This window comes from Pteropus medius, unplaced genomic scaffold, assembly GCF_902729225.1.
Source record: "Pteropus medius unplaced genomic scaffold, Ma_sr-lr_union100, whole genome shotgun sequence".
In the NCBI taxonomy this organism is placed as follows: domain Eukaryota; kingdom Metazoa; phylum Chordata; class Mammalia; order Chiroptera; family Pteropodidae; genus Pteropus; species Pteropus medius.
The window spans coordinates 711,660-731,960 of record NW_024353790.1 but is presented as its reverse complement, the minus strand read 5'-3'; the positions used below and the strand labels follow the sequence as shown (position 1 = coordinate 731,960).

Genomic DNA, 20,301 nt, shown 5'->3' with positions numbered 1-20,301 from the left:
TACCCTGACAGTTCTTTTTAATAGTGCAATTTGCTTTGTTCATGCATCCCACAATACGCTCAATCTCTCTACACCCCTACCTTGCTCTACTTCTGTATTCTTCTATTGCATTTCTACCTTCTAATACACTATATGGTTAATTTTTAGATTATATTTACAGTTTGATGTCTGTCTCCCTTACTAGAATGTAAGCTCCAGATGGGAGTTTACAAATAAATAAAACATGTTTGTGTATTTTGCCCACTGATATACTGCAAGTACTTAGATTAATGCCTGCATATAATAGGCAGTCAATAAATAGTTGTGGCATGCATGAATTAATAGAATGAATAAAACTGAAAGTACATTTTAAGTTTAAATTTATGAATAAGTTGAGAGTCAAGGGTCTTGTTTTTCTAATTAAGAGAAAATATCTACTTGAGAGTTAAAACCTGTATAGTAGTTAGCCTTCACTGCATGCCAGAACCTTGCCTCAAAATCTCAATGGCATACAACAATAAGCTTACATTACTCACATGTCAGGGAGATCAGCTAGGAGACTACTGAGTTTGGCTGGGTTCACCCACATATCTGGTGGTTAGCTGGCTGTTTTGGCTACAGCAACCGGGATGACTCGGTTTTGCTTCACATGTTTCTCATCCTCCAGCAGACTAGTCCAGGCATGTTCCCATGGTAATGGCAGAGGTGCAAATGAAAGCCAGCCCCAGATCACAAGCCCATTTCTAGCTTTTGCTTGCATTATCTGATGCATCCATTGGGCCAAAACAAGTTAGGAAGCTGAATCCGTAGTCTGTGTGAGAGGAGGCTTCGGTTATATGGCAAAGGTTGGGAAATTGGGGCCATTTTTGCAATCTATCACAACCAGAAATATTAGCTTTTCAGATTTTGGACTAAAAAATAATAACAGTGTCATAGAATCTTAGGGAGAGACATATGGGTTTATTTACTCTTCTTTTCCACTCAGTGGAGGAATCCCCTACGTAGCAACCTGACAGCATGGGTTAGAGTGTTGAATACAGATGTGTATTGTATTTTTATGCTTCTCATATACATGACGAATAGACACAATAAGGCAGAAAAATCCAGGAATAGATGTGAGCCAGTACTTCCAGAAAAATATGGGCTGGTTTCAGATGTGCTAGATTTCACTAAGTTACTTAGATGTAGGTTTAGTGTGTGCATGTGCGTGTTATAATTGCTTATGAATGAATATTAAAATGTAATTAAAAGTAAGGCTACTTTAATATTTTAGTAGAAGTTCACTGGATATATAAAATTAAAGAACATTGATAATTATACCTTTACTTTTATTAAAGTTACAGTTGGAATACTGATTTAATTATTTTTATAATGGAGTAATTTGATTGCTTATTTAGAGGTGACTTCAATTCTTAAAGGATGAAAAGAAAGATCTTTATTTACCTTTCCAAGAATGACCATGTCTCAACTTCTTGTTAGAAGAAATGCTGACAGTTTTTAAGGCCCGGCAAAAATTTCAGAAAGGATCTCTCTTGTTCTTATAATCTACTTTTGCAAAATTAAATTGTTCTGAAATTGATGTAAGAACCCTTTCTGCGGATAGAACTTAAAAAGTTAAGAACTTTGGGGGCATAAATTATATGAAAGTGGGGAGAAGGAAGGTAGGTATGGGTAAAAGGGTAAATATATGGTGACAGAAGAAAATTTAACTTTGGGTGGTAGACACACAATGCAATATACATATGAGATATGATTGAATTGAACACTCGAAACCTGTCTAATTTTCTTAACCAATATCACCCCGATAAATTTAATTTAAAAATAAATGAATAAAGTAAAGGAGATCGATATTCTAAAAAAAAATTGTGTGAATGCCTTGCTGCTTTTAAATACTGTAAGCCTAAGACTTAATGAATTTTCATGTATTTACTTTTGTTATAATAATTGTGATTAGGATAATGAATGGTGTTTAGAGCTGAAAGAACTTAAAGGTCACCTAGTCCACCTCTTTGTTTTGCAGCCCATTGTTCTTGTCCAAGTCACACAGCTAGTTAATCGCTCAGACAAGAAGCCAAGACTCCTAAATCCTGGTTCAGTGCTCTTTTCATTGTCCTGCACTGCCTCGCTGACCTAAGCGATTTAGATCGTCATGAAAGATAGAAACATACATCAATAAGATATTAATATCACAGACCAAAGTTATGACTTAGGAACAATTACTAAGGATGCAAAATACTACTCTGCAACAATAACATTAATCGACACATTTGGCTTAGTTGCACAGCTGAAATACAAAAATTAGTTTATATGGAGAGTGTGGTAGATATTTTTAAAAGAATTACTTAATATTTAATTACTTAATATTGGTAAATAATTAACTTAAAGAGAACATTTTCTCTTGAAGGCTAAAGGTTTTCACTATTTTTAGATAACAATTTAAATATTTATTATAAAGCCTTTCTTTTTATTTTTTAATGTTTAGATTATCCTTGTATCAAAAAGAGCTAACATTGTCAGGTAGAAGGAAGCTTGGTTTACTTGGTCAAGTGTCTGAGTCTAGTCAAGTGTATGTCTGGATCTTCCAAAGACCCTTGGGCAGATCACTTAATTTTTCTGAACTCAGTTTTCACTTCTGAAAAATATGGGCTCAGGACTCAGCGGTCTCTACGGCATCTTTCAAGTCTTAAATTTTATGTGTTATGATCTAAGTTCAGATTCATAATGGAAAGGTCAGAATGTAAAATTAAAGGGAGTGAAAGTGAATTTCCAGATTTGAGGAATGACCTCAACAGCTATCATAGTTATATGTCAAGCTAAATTTGTAGAGCAACTAGCGACAGGAAAAACCTGCCGAAATAGACAAAGGTACAAATCTGTTCTCTTCATTAATTAGCATGGGGAGTGAATCTCTTCTGAGTTGGGAGTGTCACAAAAATGAGTATGATGGTGAAAGTCATATGAGCAGATGGCTATAATATTATTATAAATTATTTAGCCACATAAAAGAAAGGATTCAAGAACAAAGTTTTCTGAAATAGGACTTTGAGAAGAGAGCTAAGCTCTTTTCTGTTATTAGAGATCTCATTGTCATATCTAAGACTTGAGTCCCAAGAGCTGGTGGAATTTTCTAGTTTCTGCCTTGTGGAACAGAGAAAAGAAGAGTCCAAAAACAGAGTGAATTTTGAGAAGTTTCTGATTAAATATCACATAAGCCAGTCTGGTAATGTTTGCTTGAAAACTTATCCAGTAGGTATAAACCAACATACTTGTGGTCAGACTTTTTTGGAAATCACAGAAATATATGCCAGCCCTGAGAGAACATTGATTTTTCAGTTTTTTTTTTTTATATATTCTGAATTCTAATTTTTAATTTATTTTAAGTATTATAAATGGATTCATCTAGTATGTTGCTTATCTTTGCTTTGTTTATGGTATCATCTGTTTCATTTTTAAGTTGTGGAATTTGTTATACTTTTTCTTTATCAGAACTCATTTATGCTTTCAGTTCTGTTTCATAAATCCTTCCCTACTTGGACTCATTATAAAGTTATTTATCTATATTCTATTTTAAAAGTATTAAAGCTTTTTTTTCACATTTTATTACTGATTTCACTGGAAAGAAAATTTTGCATATGACATGAGGTATGAATATAATTTTATTTTTTCCATTCTGCAAACAAGGTAATTCACCCTATCTTCAGAGAATAGAATGGAAAAAAGCAGCCTAATCCAATTGTTCTAGAGCTATTAATTAAATAATACGCTCTTTCCTCATTCATTTGTAAAGCTACCTCTATAATACATGAGGTTCAATATGAGAAAATTTGATTCTGAGCTCGCTTTGCTATTTCTTTCCTTTATTGGTCCATGCCTTCACTACAAACACGGTTTTAATTTTCATAACTTTGTAATTACTTTGACTTTATAATCCTTCTTGAAAAGGAATTTGTTCTTTAAAATTGTTTTGGCTACTTATGGCTATTTTTGCTTCCAAAGGAATTTTTAAATCAACTTTTAATGAAATTGCATTGAATTTATAAATTAATTTAGGGGGGACTGACATAGTTAGGATCGTCTTTCCACCCATTAACATTATAGAACTCTTCATTTATTTTAGGTCTTGTCAAATGACTTTCACTAATACTTTCAATTTTCTCCATAAGGTCTTACATATTTTAAAAAATTACTCATAGCTATTTCATTTGACTGATATTTTAAAGACAAAACTTTTAAAAAATTATATGATCTTACTGTTCCAGATATGTCATATATTTTGAAAAAATGTACAAATTTGGGATTACATTGCCTATTTACTAATATTTTCCCATGCTATTAAGTATCCTTCAAAACATGATTTTTAGGGTGGCTACAGTAATATTCCAGTATGGACAAACTGTAATTTATTTAGTTATTGGTATTTATATTGTTTCTAACTTTCGTAGTTTTAAATACAACTATGTGTGAAGGGTTTCCTTGCTAAATATTTGCACACAATGATTACTTATTTAGGATTCACTTTGAATTACGGAGTCAAAACGTATGCACTTTTCCCTGACTTTTGGTGTATATTGTCAAAATCAATCCAGCAGTGGTTGGTTCAGAAACCATGGTATATAAAAGAATACCTTGCAAATATTACAAATTATGATATATAGAAATTTACATAGATTACAAATAGTATTTAAGCACTTTGTATAGGTTTATATTGAGCCATAGAGAGGAGAGTGAATAAATGAATGAGTAAGTGATTCTTGCAGGATAGGCAACAAAGGGTTAATAGCAGCTGGCCCTGGCTAAGGAGTTATGGATGATTTTTATTTTCTACTTTTTCTTCTCTGTATTTTCTATTTTCAATCGTGTACATAAATTATTTGCGAATAAAATTTAAAAAGCCAACTTTGATATTCTTATATAGGTTAGCAGGATAACATGTTTTCTTCATTTCTTTCATTTTTAGGAAACTTTATGGCAATTCTTTTTCTTTTTACATGTATCTTCCTGTCTTTTAGGAGTGAGATTGACCAGCTATCTTACAAAGCATCTGTGTATACTGTTATTATTGTATTTAGTAGCTGATAAACTTCACAACTATAATCGTTTTGTTCCCTATTTGGCACTAAACTATATGTTAGATGAGCTCAGAAATATCTCTGAATGAGCTTATTCAATGTTATCATCATGACATTGAAATATCAAAATCAAATGACAGGTTTCTTGGGAATTAATATCTTTCTTGGTTGTATTTGTGTTTTTTGATCATGGAAGGCAGCCCCTATTGCAAATGCCAAGAATACGCAAAAGCCACTAACTGCGTACTCTTTCCCTTCATTGCTTAAAACTGAAGCGTGAATGATTAGTGTGATTTGCTCAGGAGGTACTCCGTGAAGCTGAAGAGAAATAAGTTAACTTTTCCAACCCTTGTTGGAATGCTTTCAATCCCTCTTGAAGGTAAGTGGGAGTAAATAAGGAACAAAGAGATTTTCACAAACAATGAAAGCTTTCCAAACAATTGAGAAAAACATTTTCTAAAACAATGACTTATGCCCCATTCTTTTATTTGAATGTGTTTTCTTAAGGCAGTGACTGGCAAAGAGTTTGATGATTTTATGTTTGAAGTAACTCTTTTCTGAGCGAGACACCCCACTGCCATCAGGTATCTTTTTATGCTTGCTCATTCTGATTGCTTTACCCACATCCAATAGGAGTACACGCTGTCCCCCCAAAATCACAAAGTTGAAATATTTTTATTTGGGGAGCTTCTGCAAACAAGGTAATTCACCCTATCTTCAGAGAATAGAATGGAAAAAAGCAGCCTAATCTCTGTGACCTTAAACTTCCACTGAAACTTAGAGACGGGTTAGCTCAGCTGGTGAGCTCTGGGTGCTGATTAATGCCAAGGTCACAGGTTCTATCCTATTACAGGGCAGTGAGACTCAAAAGGAAATACCCCCGTTGCATTGGCACAGACTCCCCAGGACATATGCTAGCCATTCCCCGTGAGGCAAGGAGTGTGGATTTTTAAATGAATCATATCTTAACTTAGGGAGTCTCTAACTTGAAGCTGGTTGTGGACCAAGGAAGAGGGCCATCTGAAGTCAGGAGAGAGGCCCTAGAATACTTGGCCAGAACACAGAGAAGTGTGAGGAAATTTAAACGGGCTTCAGAAAGTATTCAGTGGGCGTGGCAAAGAAGACTGGATTTAGCCACCAGGAGGGTTTTGAGATGGAGTCACTGCTTAAGCCAGTGTCAGGATATCTATCTATAAGGGACAAGACACCCACCAGCAGGCAGGGGCTTTGGGGAGGGGGTCCATTTCTGGAAGGCGTTTGGGCAAGTGCTATAAATGATTCCCAGCTACCTCTGGGTTTAGGGCTGAGACCCGTTTCTTGGGCAGAAGCATGACCTCCAGATCTTGACCAACTGAGCCATCAGGGAGAGGTATAGGTGAAGAGTAGGTGACATTTGGTAAACTACACAGCTATCTGCCCAGGGCATGGGTGTGGATATAGAATGCGTGCTGTACTGTGTCTGGGAGCATGATTTGATTATAAACTGCACCAGATGGACAAGTAGAAATGCTGACATAACATTTTTCTTGGCATTGGCTGGATTGGGACCAAGGAAGGACTGTTCTGTAGGTGGAGGCCACAAACAAATCCAGCTGTAAGACACTATGCATGTGGAGACAGAGGACAAAAGAGGGGGTGTTATGATTAATTAAAATTATAGGAAAAAGGAGGTGCAAAGGATGTTCAGTTGGCAGTAATGTTCTCTTCATCTCTGTTCCAGAAGAATATACTACAGATCTAGTGTAGCACTGTTTAATAGAATTGCTGCAAAGAGCGAAATGTTTTGGTCAGTCCATTTTGGTAGCTACCAGCCATATGTGGCAAATGAGCACTTGAAATGTTGCTAGTATGACTGAGGAACTTTTAAATTCAACTTAAATTATTAAATTAAAATTAAAATAGCAATATGTGGCTCCTGGCTACTGGGTTGGACACAGCAGAACTAGATGCTAGAGTAAGTGGTAGCAGCAAATCCTATACTGACAGTAATGAATTAATAGGTCTTTCCCCATGACCTTGGCCATAACTCCAACCCCAAATAGGTAGCATTCATTTTTTGATTTGTAAAATGTAAGCTCTTTTGCCTGGAGTGATGAAAGTTCATCTTATTGAGATTCAGACCAGAGAGAACACTGAATTCAACTTCTAGATCTGTTTTGTGCTGCAGTTTGTCCATCCATAAATTGGTGATTAAAATCTTATTGGTATTTATCATAAACAGTCATTAGTAAATGGGTCAATTTCTAAATATTCCTGTCAAATTGTATAGTAGTTGTTTTCTGAGAAGTTTCAAAAGCAGGCAACACAATATTTTCAGGGATCAAAATAATATAATTTCTTATTTTTTTTTAGTCTCATTAAAAATTGTGTTTCAGGTTGTATGCATTATAGTCACAGAATATGTTAGTATACTAGATACACATCTATAGAAGGTGCTTGCTTAAAGATTTTTTCCCAATAGAGATGTACAATCAAAAACATATAGACCTTTTGGTCAATGGTACATCTCATAGAGAATGCTATCTTTGGGACTAACCAATGTGATTAAGTTTATTCTAATCTCAGATATTTTGATAACATAGTAACAGAGAAAGTATAGTTATCGAAGGCTTTTCTTTATAGTATTTTCAATGACTATATCAACCGGTTCACTTATGTTTCATAATTCCATTTTATGCTTGGTAAATTTTCCCGTTTCTTCCCATGTCCATATCTTTCCTATGTTTCATTTTCCTATATTTTCATAACTCCCTCTAACAATCTCTGAAAATCAATCAATCTCGCTTTGTAACCTGCTCCAACTCTGGAAGGGCTGCTTTTCTCGCTCACAGCTGCCTCCTCCACAAGGGACGTAAAATGAATACAGTGCTAGAAACTCCAGTCCTGGAGCACTTTCTTTACTTAGGCTCATTTATTCTGATTTTGAGAGAGTAATACTGCTTCTGTTACCTATTCCCATATCAATGAAGTTAGACCCTCTGAGGGAGCGTCTTAGAATTCTTTCCAAATTCTCCAGATGACTCTACCGTGTATCCATGGTTGAGTCCCACAGAGATGGCTGCTATCTCTCAGCAGCAAGCACTGTTACACATCATCAGGTATTACTTCGATTATTGCACATTAGCCTACTGCATGGCCCAATAAGTAGCCACTAGCCACTTGTGGCCATTGAAAATTAAATGAATGAAAATGAAATAATATTAAGAATACAACCCCTCACTTTCACTAGCCACATTCAAGTGTCCAGTCGCCACAAGTGGCTAGTAGTTACCGTATCGTCTAGTCCAGATAGAGAACATTTTCATCACCAGAGAATTCCGTTGAGCTATGCTAACGATCAGGAAACACCACGTTGGGGAAGCGAAGGAGGGAAGGTACAATACAATGGAAATCCCAGAGCATTCTGTGTGGTTGGTAGATGCTGCATCTTATATTACATTTGGAATTTAGTTTATGAATCCCTTAATTTTTAAATGTGGTCAAAACATTTAAAAATTAAGGGATTCAGTTTTGGTTAATTTACGTGAAAGACTGATTTGGTTAATTTACGTGAAAGACTGATTTGATATTACATGATTTGCTTAGCCTACCTTTGTTTGATATATCTCCCTGTTAGAGTGTTTGTCCTAGCATCTCACTCAATCCCTAACGAGCTTTTTGTTGTATGTGGCATTTAAAAACAATTTAGTCATACAGGTTATATTTTCTGAAATCTGTCTTGTTTTAGGGAAGAGGTGAACAGCTGGTGAAAATAGTTCCAAGGTTTGTAAACCTACCGAAGGAAAATGTGGTGTCAGTCACTGCCTTGTACCATGACATTTGTGAAACCCAGCGAGGGACAGATCTCTTGCTCTCATAATACATCAATATAAACATCCTAATAGGCTACTACTTCAGAGTCTTATAAAAACAGGAACATTGGGAGTGGGAGAATATTGACTTTTATATCATTTCACTTATTAAAAAGCTAAACGTAGCCATTTTACTAGCTGTGTCTTTACTGACTTTCGGTAAGAATCATTTTCTCAAATAATTTGAAATTTCATCTGTTACATGATGCCTCTACTCACACCGTGGGGCAGATTTTCACCTGTACCTAGTATTTCATTTCATATGCTCTCCTGCTATTTTGGACACTTTTATTAAGTCCCGCCCCCACATGTAAACAGACTACATCAGTCCATTAATGGAACTCATTATGCTCATTTATCTTTGCCAAGAACTATTGAAAATCATCACAAATGACTATGTAATTATAATTAAGATTTCATAGATGCACACACTTTATTTTTAACAAGCTCATTCTGTTAAGTGTCACCCTATTTCAAATAATGACATTTGCAGTTACAAAGAATTATGAAAATGACAGTTTAATATCTTTGGCAGATAAGCTAGTTATTGTATTTAATAATTTTAATTATCAGTTCATATTATGCAGATAGTAACTCCAGGAAGTGTATTCTGTAAGAATACATAAGAAGATTATGTATTCTATAATCTTATTCTGATAAGACCTGGTAACCAAAGTGATCTTATTTCCCATTTTAGTCCGTATATCTTCAGTTTTAATTTTGTTCTTCCAAGGAAGGCTGAGTTTTTCCCAGTGTGATATTTCAGTTTTTGTAAAATTGTAATATTTGAAGAAGAATAACGTATATTAGATCTTCTTTTCACTTACTGAGCTAAAAATGACATGCATCACCAAATTACCAGAAAATTCTTTTAGCAATCAGGTTGTTAGTTCAAAAATGATTTCCTTTTAAAAAGTTGTGACAATCTTGTAATTTTCAAAGTGGCATCTTTAGAAACCCCCACTCCCATTATTTTTCTTGTTTCCATTAAGGATATTTCACCAATCTTACATTTTTCTTTCCTCTACTGCCTGTAGTCTTTATGTGCTTCCTTCCTGAAAAATAAAATCTTTAGTTTCAGCAGCTCTGTGTTCTATTCCTTCACTTTAAAATCATGGAAAAATAACTGTCATTTCCTTATCCCTGTCTCCAATTCTCCCATCATTTTCAGTGGGCCAATTTTCTTTTTCTTCTGTCTACTGGGAGGAACTTTTTACTCTGCTCCATTTCCTGCAATTTAGGGTTTCCAATTTTTTTGAGCTGCTCAGGTTATCCTCTGTACTCATGTTTACTTTTTCATTAAAAGAAGACTTCGATTTTATTTCCACTGCATCATCTGTATACTGCCATATTCAAAACGCATCTGCTTATTAATTGAAACTAACTGTCCATCCTGCTTAATCACAGGGAATGTGTAACTTCTGAATGAGTTAAAAATCATTATGTACCGTGAAAGAATTTTCTAGCAGGTTCACATTACTGCGTTAAGTGCAGTGAAGCCGAAGTGAAATAGCTTATAATGAATATAACACCAAGAAATAATAATGAACATCTGCATATCCTATGTACTAGGTCAATAAGCCCATAAGACAAATCACCATTTAATTAGAAATTTGACAAATCATACTAGTATTGGGGGTGAGATAGCAAGGATAATGACATTGGGACTGGCAGTCTTGAGTTCTAATTTGTGTCAGTCCCCATTTGTGTGCCTTTGGGCTAAGCCACTGTTACCTTCCTGAGTCTTTCATTTGTAAAATGGGGGTTAATATCTCACATGTTTTAATGAAGTGATATGCAAATCACCCTCCACAGAACATACTACAATAGACCTCCATAATGATAATTTTCTTCCTTCCTAAAAATAGACAGTTCTGCTTTGGAGTCAGGATAGGCATAACCTGAATAACTTTAGCCTAAATATAACCATTTCAGTAAAAGAACACGTTTCCTTTTTTTTGTCATTATTACTTAAATGTACCCCTGGGTAAACGTGCTTTACTTCCTCTACCAACTAAACTCTAGGTATCTCTAAAGAATGAATTAGATCGACTATCCAATCTGATCAAATCTCAACCAAATATTCTTGTTAACTTTTAAAATATTTCTAATTCACTTACAAGTCCATCACCTCACTTGAAATGATTTCTTCTACCTTTTCCTCAGTCAGACTATTCAGGCAGCTTTGCATTAGTAGTGATTGACACAAGCCTTTTCCGGAAGGCTCGAGGCCTTAGGCACTGTGATATCTCTAAGAATGAACCAAAAAAAAGTCCATGTGTTCAATTCTAATAGCTTCTTTCTTAATTGAATCCTGCCTATTTAAACAGGATGTATTCAGATTGTTGGAGACCTATAATCACAATAAAACATACTTTATTTACCATCATCATTTCCAAAAGTAAAGTAACCAGTGGTTAAGTTTAAAAAAAAAAATTCAATGAAGTTGATTATGTGTGTGGCACTAGGCATCGTGAAAAGAGGCAAAAGTCCTGTATTTTCTCCAGAAGAGAAAGTGTGCTTCTGGAGAAGCCCCTCCGTTACCAAGAAAGCTTGGAATCTGCTTATTAATTTTCTACCTATAGCTCCCTTTGCAACATATACTAATTATCTCTAATTTCATGAGTTATGAATAAAGTCTAAGGTTGTTTTTGTTTCTGAAATTATAGAAGTGGGAGCATTGTTTTTTCATTTGGGCTTTATCCTTTATCATAACTTCTGTCTTTGACTATACATGGGCAAAATGAATGGCTTTTAAAAATAGATACAAGGCTAGGAAGCCACTTAATTATCTTTACAAAATATTACAAAATATTAAGACTGTGAAGAATCAGATGTTAAAATGGACCCCACTCTGTAAGTTTGGCTTATGACTGAACTGTTAAGCGTGCCTGATGAGTTACCTATCTTGAACTGTTTTTCCTTGTTTGTTTGTTTACACATGCATCTTATCTGGGTTTAGGAGTGTTCTGGCCAGTTTATTTTGGAATTTCTTCTGCTACCCTAACTATTTTAGACGTCGCTGACATCAGCTTTTGTATTTTGACTGAAAACTTCTTTCTCTCTCTCTCGCTTGCTCCCTCTCCAGCGGTAATATCTAGGTTTTTATAGGAAATCAGTAGTTATGTCAGGTTGCTAAGTATCTTCCCACAGAAAGACATGCATTATAGAGCAACATATATTTAGTATTTGACCTTTGATAAACTAGCTTGCTTAAGATATTTTGCAATACAATTTCAGCCCTGGCAATTGTAAGCAGAGCATCCAGTTGGTATTGGGTGAAGTAAACAGATATGGACACGCTGCCTGCATCGAGATGCATTAATTTTTCTGAACATTGGATAAGAACTTGTGAGAGCGAATAATGGAATTCAAATCAGATGGGGCGAGATATTTGATATTCAGGAATAAATCACAATATAATAAATCAGCTACTTTGTTTGGCTTGAATGAGGAGCTGCTAATACTGAAATAAAGTCAGAGAAAAGGAAAATGGAAATTCTGTAGAGGAGAGACTGGCCTTGGGGTGATGCTATTGCCCTCGGTGGAATGTTGTCTTCTTCTAAAGGCACTGGTTCAATTCAGTACATAAAACATTCACCAATCATTCGTCAGGAAAGCCAGTTTATTTACAAGGCACAGAGTTGAGCCTAGTAGGAAATACAGAGAACTGGGTACATCCTTTAGCGTTAAGAAACTTTTGAATCTAGGTATATTTGAGAGAGAGGAATTTTCTGAATTGGGGCAATACGTAACTCCTTTGGCATAAGTATGGTGATATAGAATTGCTCCTGATATATTGGTAGTGAGAGTGAGATGGTTCCTTTCGCTGAGCTATTAAATAAGGGTGGTAGAACTTTGTGATCATTAGGGTTTTTGAAAACTCTCAATTTCATCATTCTCTGATATTAGTACTTGTTCAGATGGATATTTTAAGAAAGGAGTCCCAGTGATTTTGTGTTAGCCACCAGGATAAGGCACAAATTCATCATGTAATATTGTATTCATTGAGGATTCTAGGGGCTATCAGAGATCTCTAATATATTTAAAGTGACAGAGTTCACAAATGAGAGTTTATGAAAAGGAATAACCCCTTTTAAGCTTCAAGAAATATGACAGGCACCCACTTGAGGATCTGTTAAAGTGCCTGCTAGGGTGAACTCGTCTGTGATCCAGTTGTAGGATTGTTGTGTGATGACTGTCCCGCTGGCAGGCACTTCTTGTCCGAGAGAGTGTAACTGGGTATTGGTGACTCAAGTGAGGCTCGGAGGACTCATCCATATCCACATTAAAGACAACGGGGACTTTATTTGTACCCAACTCTCCACAGACCAGCGTGAGACAAAGAAGATACCCATGGGGAAGTAGGCAGCCAAACTGTTTCTATTACAAGTTGCAGAAGGAAAACTGTAGATCTGAGTTGTGGAACTGTTAAGGAACGGGAGAAAAGAGAGAGATCTTCACAGGCTGAACCCTGGTGTCTTATTTATTCTTCTTGGCTACAGAATGTCTGCCAGCAGGAGACTCATCACTAAGATATTACAGGGAAATGAAGCCAGGCAAGAAAAATAAGTACTGCTTTTCTCTTCATCCTGTAAATTCTGTTATTAATAAATCAGATTCTTATAGAACGGCCTGCCACAGCTGTCTCTAGAAGCAAGGTTTTATTAGTAGAATTTTTTTATTAAAATGCACAGTAGTTTTAAGAGCGGACATCATACTTTTAAGTCAAATGTATGTCACTGAGAACACATGTGGTTTTGACTTACCCCTCACTTGGTTTGGACCTTGACTCTCGGTTTTGTTGCTGGGATAAGGCAGTATGATTTGACATGCAATTAAAGGTGTGGTAATCTGTAATTGATTTCTCATTCTTGGTACTCTCCACCTAGACCTCGGGAACATTCCCAAACAGTGCATTCTTACACGAGGGCTACCTCTTCGGTCACTTCAGCTTCCACAAGGGACGTTTTTAAAACAGTGCAGCAACAGGTCAGAACAGAAACAATGCAATCCCTTTTAAAATTAAATTTGAGGGGGCGGAGGGAGGTAGACGGGGTAAAGAGGGTCAAATACGTGGTGACAGAAAGAAATCTATGGGAGGCGAACACACAGTGTAAACATATATATGCTTTACTGTTAAAGTGTACAGCTGAAATTCACTAGATTTTGTTAACCAATGTCACCATAAAAAAATTAAATTAAATGTGAGACAAATATCAACTAAGTAAATTATGATTTTCCAATATGATTTGATGAAGAGGGAGAATAATACTCTCTGTGCACTTGCTTTGTAGAATTAATTTTAAAAACAATAACATATATGGGTCTTGTTTTCCTGATCATAAACATAAATATATACTAATCGTGAGGAAGAATCATTGTATTATTCTGCAGCTTGTGTTTTTCAAGTGCTTCTTAGTCAGACAACTTCAGCACAACAGGGCAGAGACCTGGGTTGTTGTAAACTTGTGGGCACATGCTCCATGTTGCAACAGGCATGACCAGGCAGAGATGACAGCCCGTTAATTAAGTTTTCTTCAGTTGTAGTGTGGCACCTGCTCCCTTCCATCACTGCTGAGTTCCTATTGCCACAGTAAATAGGAACCTAGCTCTGGGGCCTGGGACGAAGGACAGCCCAGACTAGGCTTGGATGACATGGTTGGCCATGGTAGCGGGCCGTGGTTATTCCTGATACAAGAAGAACAATGGAAGGAGGCACTGCTAGCGCTTTAGTTTGGGAGGAAAGAGGAAGGAGGTGCCCTTTACCCATCCAGGAGGAATCAAGCTCATCTGTGCCCAAGTCAGCTTATTATGAACAATTAATTCACATTGGTTAATCACCCCAAAGGACCCTAGTGTTTCTCCACCCTATGAAATAGCCCGTAATTTCCTTATTCAACCTTTTCCTCCTGCCTTGAGCCCCTGGCAACCTTTGATTTGCTTAACATCTCTAGTTTTATCTTTTCTAGAATGTCATATAATTGGAATCAAATGATATGTAACTTTTTTAGACTAGCTACTTAAATATTTTTTAGAAATAATGTGTGAAACCACCATACTTATGCCAAATACCAGAATACTGTGTATTTTAATTATCGATTCAATTTATTTTATAGACATAGGAATATTCAAGTTATTTGTTTCTCCTTGTGTATGTTTTGTCAGTTTGTGCCTTTCAAGTAAATGGTCCACTTTACCTAAATTATTGGCTTTGTAGGAATAGGCTTTTTTATGATATTTCTTTATTATCCTTTTAGTGTTCACAAAACCAGTGATGGTGACTCCTCTTTCATTTATGATATCGGTAATTTATGTCTTCTGTTTTTTCTTAATTATCCTAGCTAGAAGTTTATCAATTTTATTGATCTTTTCAAAGAACCAGTTTGGGTTTCATTGTTTTTCTTTATTGTGTTCCTGTTTCTATTTTATTAATTTCACCTGTAATTTTCATTATTTCTCTTCTGCTTGCTTTAGGCTTAATTTGATCTTTTTTTCTCTACTTTTCTGAGATGGAAGCTTAGGTTATTAACACGTTTTTCTAATACATGCATTTAATGTTGTATGTTTTCCTCCAGAAATTTTGATAACTCAAATGTTTTTAAATTTCTATTGAGACTTCTTCTATGACTCATATGTTTTTTAAAGGTATATTGTTTGTCTCCAAATATTTTCAGGTAGCTTTCTGTTACTAATTTCTAGTTTATTTCCATTCTGGTCTGAGAGCATACTTTATATTATTTCTACATTTAAGATTTATTGAGGGTGTTTTTATGGGCCAGAATATGGTCTTTCTTGGTGACTATTTCACTAGAGCTTAAGAATAATGTGTATTCATCTATCGTTTCGTATTCTATAAATATCAATTAGATCAAGTTGATTGATAGTGTTGTTGAGGTCAACTCCATCCATATTGATTTTCTGCCTACTTGAACTATCAGTTGTGGGCAGGAGATAAAAGAGTTTCAATTAATAGATTTGTTTATTTCACTGTTTGGTTCTAACCATTTTGCCTCTAAATGTTTAGAAAAGTTTTTAAAAAACTGGATTAAAAATATATAAAGCAATTGTTTATAAGCCTAGGATACCAGGCAGTATGGGGCAGTATTTCTTGAGAAGGGGACAATAAATGTGGTGAGCTCTATAATCATTCCAACTTCCTGCCTAGAGGGAAGTTCCAGGCCATAGCTCAGGAAGGGAGAACTCGGGTGTAATTAAAAATAGAAGGTAGCACTTAATAGTTGTTCAATCAATGACCCAGGAAAGAAAAGCTGTAAGAATGGAGAAGGTAGAGCCGCTAGACTAGGGTGGGTGGCAAGACTGCCTGTGTATAAAATGAGATTTTACTTGGATTTTGGAGGCCGATATAAGAAAGGTAGAAAGTGAGCACAGGTGGGTATGCTAGAAAGTACTATAAAAAATGGCACAGGTCCAACCTTCTTTAATGAAAAATAAAGGTTCGTGGACATCTGTAAAGACAGATTTGAAAAGTACTTTGGGATTATTTGTGGAAATTCATGAGTCTTAATGTAGTGTTTGATTTTATTCGGTAGGTCAGTGGCTTTTACAATTTAAAATAAAACCAGTAAACCCTTTTAAAAATAAGTGATTTCTCTAATCCAAATACAAAACACACACATATAAAAACATAGCTTTAGACAAATGGGAGAAATGGGGTAGCCAGAACCCCCAACCGCACCACCTCTGATGCCCCTAAGGACTGCCAAGAGCGTAAACAACTCCTGTGCTGTAGACTCAGAAAGGCTTTGAGAGATTTAGAAAGAAAATGACAGGATAAAAAGGGTATGGAATGGAATAATCAACCTGTAGTTAATTGGATTGGAAAGAAGGTTGGAGTAGGCAAGGAGACAGATTAGGAGCTGCTGCTTTGATTGAGACAAGAAGGGGTAGAGGCGTGACCTAGGATGGTGGCACTGAAATAGATAGGAAGCGATTAAAGAAGGAGATCTATGAAGAAATTCTATGAAGAAATCCTAGTTTGTGGTAATTTGTTGGGTATGAAAGGAAGGAGGGAAAGAGCATTAAGTAAAATGAACTAGACAATTCAGTCCTTTGACCTGATACACTTAGAAACTATGATAATAATAATCTATAATGACATAATTCACCTAGTTCAAATCTTTGTGCTGCCTTTGATGTGATCCTTGGGCTCGATAGTTGTTCTAAACTTTTTTTCTCTGTTACATGGGGGACTATCACAGTTCCTACCTTATAGAATTTATTGCTGGTGTTTGAAGGGAAAGCGTTAGAACTGATGCATGGAAATTTTCCTGAAGCAAGTTTTATTAGTTCTTATCTTTATTTAATTCTAAACTAATCAGCACTTCTGTTTTCTTCAACATGTTGAATTAAGAAGCTTTTAGTGTATTTCTTTGCTTGGCTTTTTAATACCTCATGAATAATGTGGAATTATTGAGAAACAAAAGAAAGGTGATTATGCAAATGTTTGGAATATTTAACAGTACATTAACGTAGTCTTAGGAAACTGGAAAAATTACTGAAGTTATACCAGCTTTTTGTAGAGGTGTAGAGTATTAAGAAGAAAAAAATCATTTTAGAAAAAATAATTTTAAAAGTAGAATATTAGAAACAAAGAATTCAAGAAAATGTATTAATTAATGAATATTCAGATAGTATATTAATTTTCCCTGAGGTACAATGGCTAAGCCAAAGAATTTGAAAGATGAGAAATAGAATGATTAAACAAACTCCAAAGTAATTAGGAATTGTCTTTCAAAACGCTTAGTTCGACACATTAAGACAGATTTTTTATTTTAGGGCCAGGACGTACTTGTTTTAAGCAGTTGATGTAGCTTCAGCCTCTCTTTCCTTGCCAGGACCCAGCCCCTGTACTGTTTTGCAGCACACCTCCCAGATTCCGGGCAGCGTGGGAAGGGAGTCCTCACCTAAAGAGTGCCCTGGGCACTGTCTCTCTCCCTTTCATTCTCATCCCAGTTGCCTGTGTTTATTAGTTTAATATTCCCTTAAATTAGCACTTCCTGATGGATTAGAATCATTCAAATTTACATACATCGAGTGCTACCACGTGGAGGTTCTATACTGAGCCTTGCATGACAAGGGTATTAGAGAAGAATTAACCCAGGGAGATAACATTAAAACTGGTAGCATTTCACATTTATGTTGGGTTTGCTGGATGAGAGATAGTTTGTTTTCTCAATCTCTTATATGAAACCAGTGGATAATCCTTGAATTATTGTAAACTTAAGATTTTTAAAAAAGGTAGTGTAAAGAAATTTGCATTAACGCAAGTGTTGTCTAATCTCAAGTGACACAAATTGAGAGCTTATAATATGTGTACTCCAGTATATCTACTGTATGACATCTGTATTGTGCTGCCGAATTTTGCTTAACTATTTTGGGAAATGACTTTTTCTTTTTTTGTATCAAATGACAGTACATCTTGTTTATGTGGCATTATAAGCCAAAATGATATTTGCTACAAATAAATGTCTTGATTATCAAGAGGTTGCCTGTTTAATATTTGCATGATCTAAGTGAATTGTTTTATCCCTTCTGCTTTGTGAACTGGTAGTAAGGTCTTTTGTTTTTTCCACTGCTCGTTAAAACAAGTGAGACAAAAGGAAGTGAGCTTAAGTAAAATTCATAACAATTTATGTTGCTGCTCTACAAATAATTCTGAAAAATATCTTGGTAGGGAGCAGAGAATGTTTTTAATTTTATCTTTGGATTTTAACTGTGCTTGCCACTCCTATGTCCCATCCTTCTATATAATTAAGAACTGGCTGTGTGTTCCATAGCGACACAGCCTATAGTCATTGGTTCTGATAAACAATTCTCATTTAACCTAGGTTGAAATAGAAGTAGAAGTTGGGTCATTTTTCACTTTTTCTACTTTATTCTAGTTTGATTTTTTTGAGCTACTATAAAGTATTTGTGCAATATGATCACTGGTAATGACACTGGTATGTCACTGGTAATGCGACAGTTACTACTTACAAGTAGAAAAGGATTCCTACTTGAGGGTCTTGGGTCAGTTCTTAAGGTGATGAAGTGTAGCTTAGCAGCTCCGAAGACCTAGCAAGCACCTCTGGGGTCCAGAGGCTGCCAGAAACATTTCAGATGTCATTCCTTTTTTAGTGTCTTTCATTAAGAGGTCTACTTGAATGATAAGGATGTTTACTAAATGCTTTCAAAAATTGTTTTTTAGTTTATTATTTAAAGAATATTCACAGCAGAAGCAGTGTTCAATGCTAAGCTATATTTCAAGAATAACTATTATAATTCTGTTCTTTTATAGCATCTTTTATACACACACAAACATACATACACACAGATACACACAGACACACAGACACATGCACACACAGACACACACACACACACACACACACACACAAGCCTATTCACAAAAGCCTATTCAATTTTCAGGATTTTTGTAAGCTGCTTAATGTCAGACAAGTAGCTTAAAATTTGCCGTGGTAGGAGTGTTTACACCATGGAAATTGGTGACTGCTACAAATCAAAGCCTTTTTAAAAAACAAATGTCTTGGACAGCTGGTTGTCAAACACTCACCAGTGCACCTGTGCCCTAAAGTATTTCTTTAAATAGAATAAAGGGTTATTAGCATTGAAGATAGTTTTAGTATACAAGTGTACATGAGAAAAAGAATAAACTTTTCTTTTCTCTGTTCTCAGGGATACGGAAAGACCGAAGAGGAGGGAGAATATTGAAACCCAAGCGCCAAAGAGATGATGGGGAGAACAGAAATGAAGCGGGGTCCTCTGGAGACATGAGAGCTGCCAGCATGTGGTCAAACCCTCTCTTGATTAAGCACCCTAAGAAGAGCAGCCCTGCCTTATCCCTGACAGCAGATCAGATGGTCAGTGCCTTGTTGGAGGCTGAGCCCCCCCTAATCTATTCTGAGTATGATCCTACCAGACCCTTCAGTGAGGCTTCGATGATGGGCTTGCTAACCAACCTCGCAGACAGGGAGCTGGTTCACATGATCAACTGGGCAAAGAGGGTACCAGGTAAGAGCACTAAGCTCAACTTTTATTTTTAAGAGTCAGTAACTACTCATGAACTGGTTGTGAAGTCATAGGAAAAAGAGTGGGAAACAGTAGCTTGTTATCTAATTGGTTTCGAAGTTATATCAGAATTTGTTAATTTTTAGTATGGTACATTGTAATCTCCTGGAAATTAAGAAATAATGTTTTAAAATCTTAATCTAGAAGATTAAAGTCTTTAACCTGACATTATTAACCATCTTATTCAGCCAAAAATCCGAGGTAAACACCACATAATAAATGCAGCTAATATATGTTCACATTGTTTAAAATTTTTAAAATTAAATGATCCTCGATCTGCATATTTTTAATATTGAGGAATTTGTTCAAAA

At 35.7% G+C, this 20,301-nt stretch overlaps 1 protein-coding gene across 10 annotated transcripts in view; it reads left to right on the top strand.

The window, feature by feature from the left end:
- Positions 1-20,301, top strand: part of ESR1 (estrogen receptor 1) — a 308,851-nt gene that overhangs the window by 167,089 nt on the left and 121,461 nt on the right. For all 10 annotated transcript variants that reach the window (XM_039851343.1, XM_039851351.1, XM_039851348.1 and 7 more), the window contains exon 5: positions 19,598-19,933. In XM_039851343.1, the coding sequence (XP_039707277.1) occupies positions 19,598-19,933 (336 nt within the window). The remainder of the gene's footprint in view (positions 1-19,597; positions 19,934-20,301) is intronic.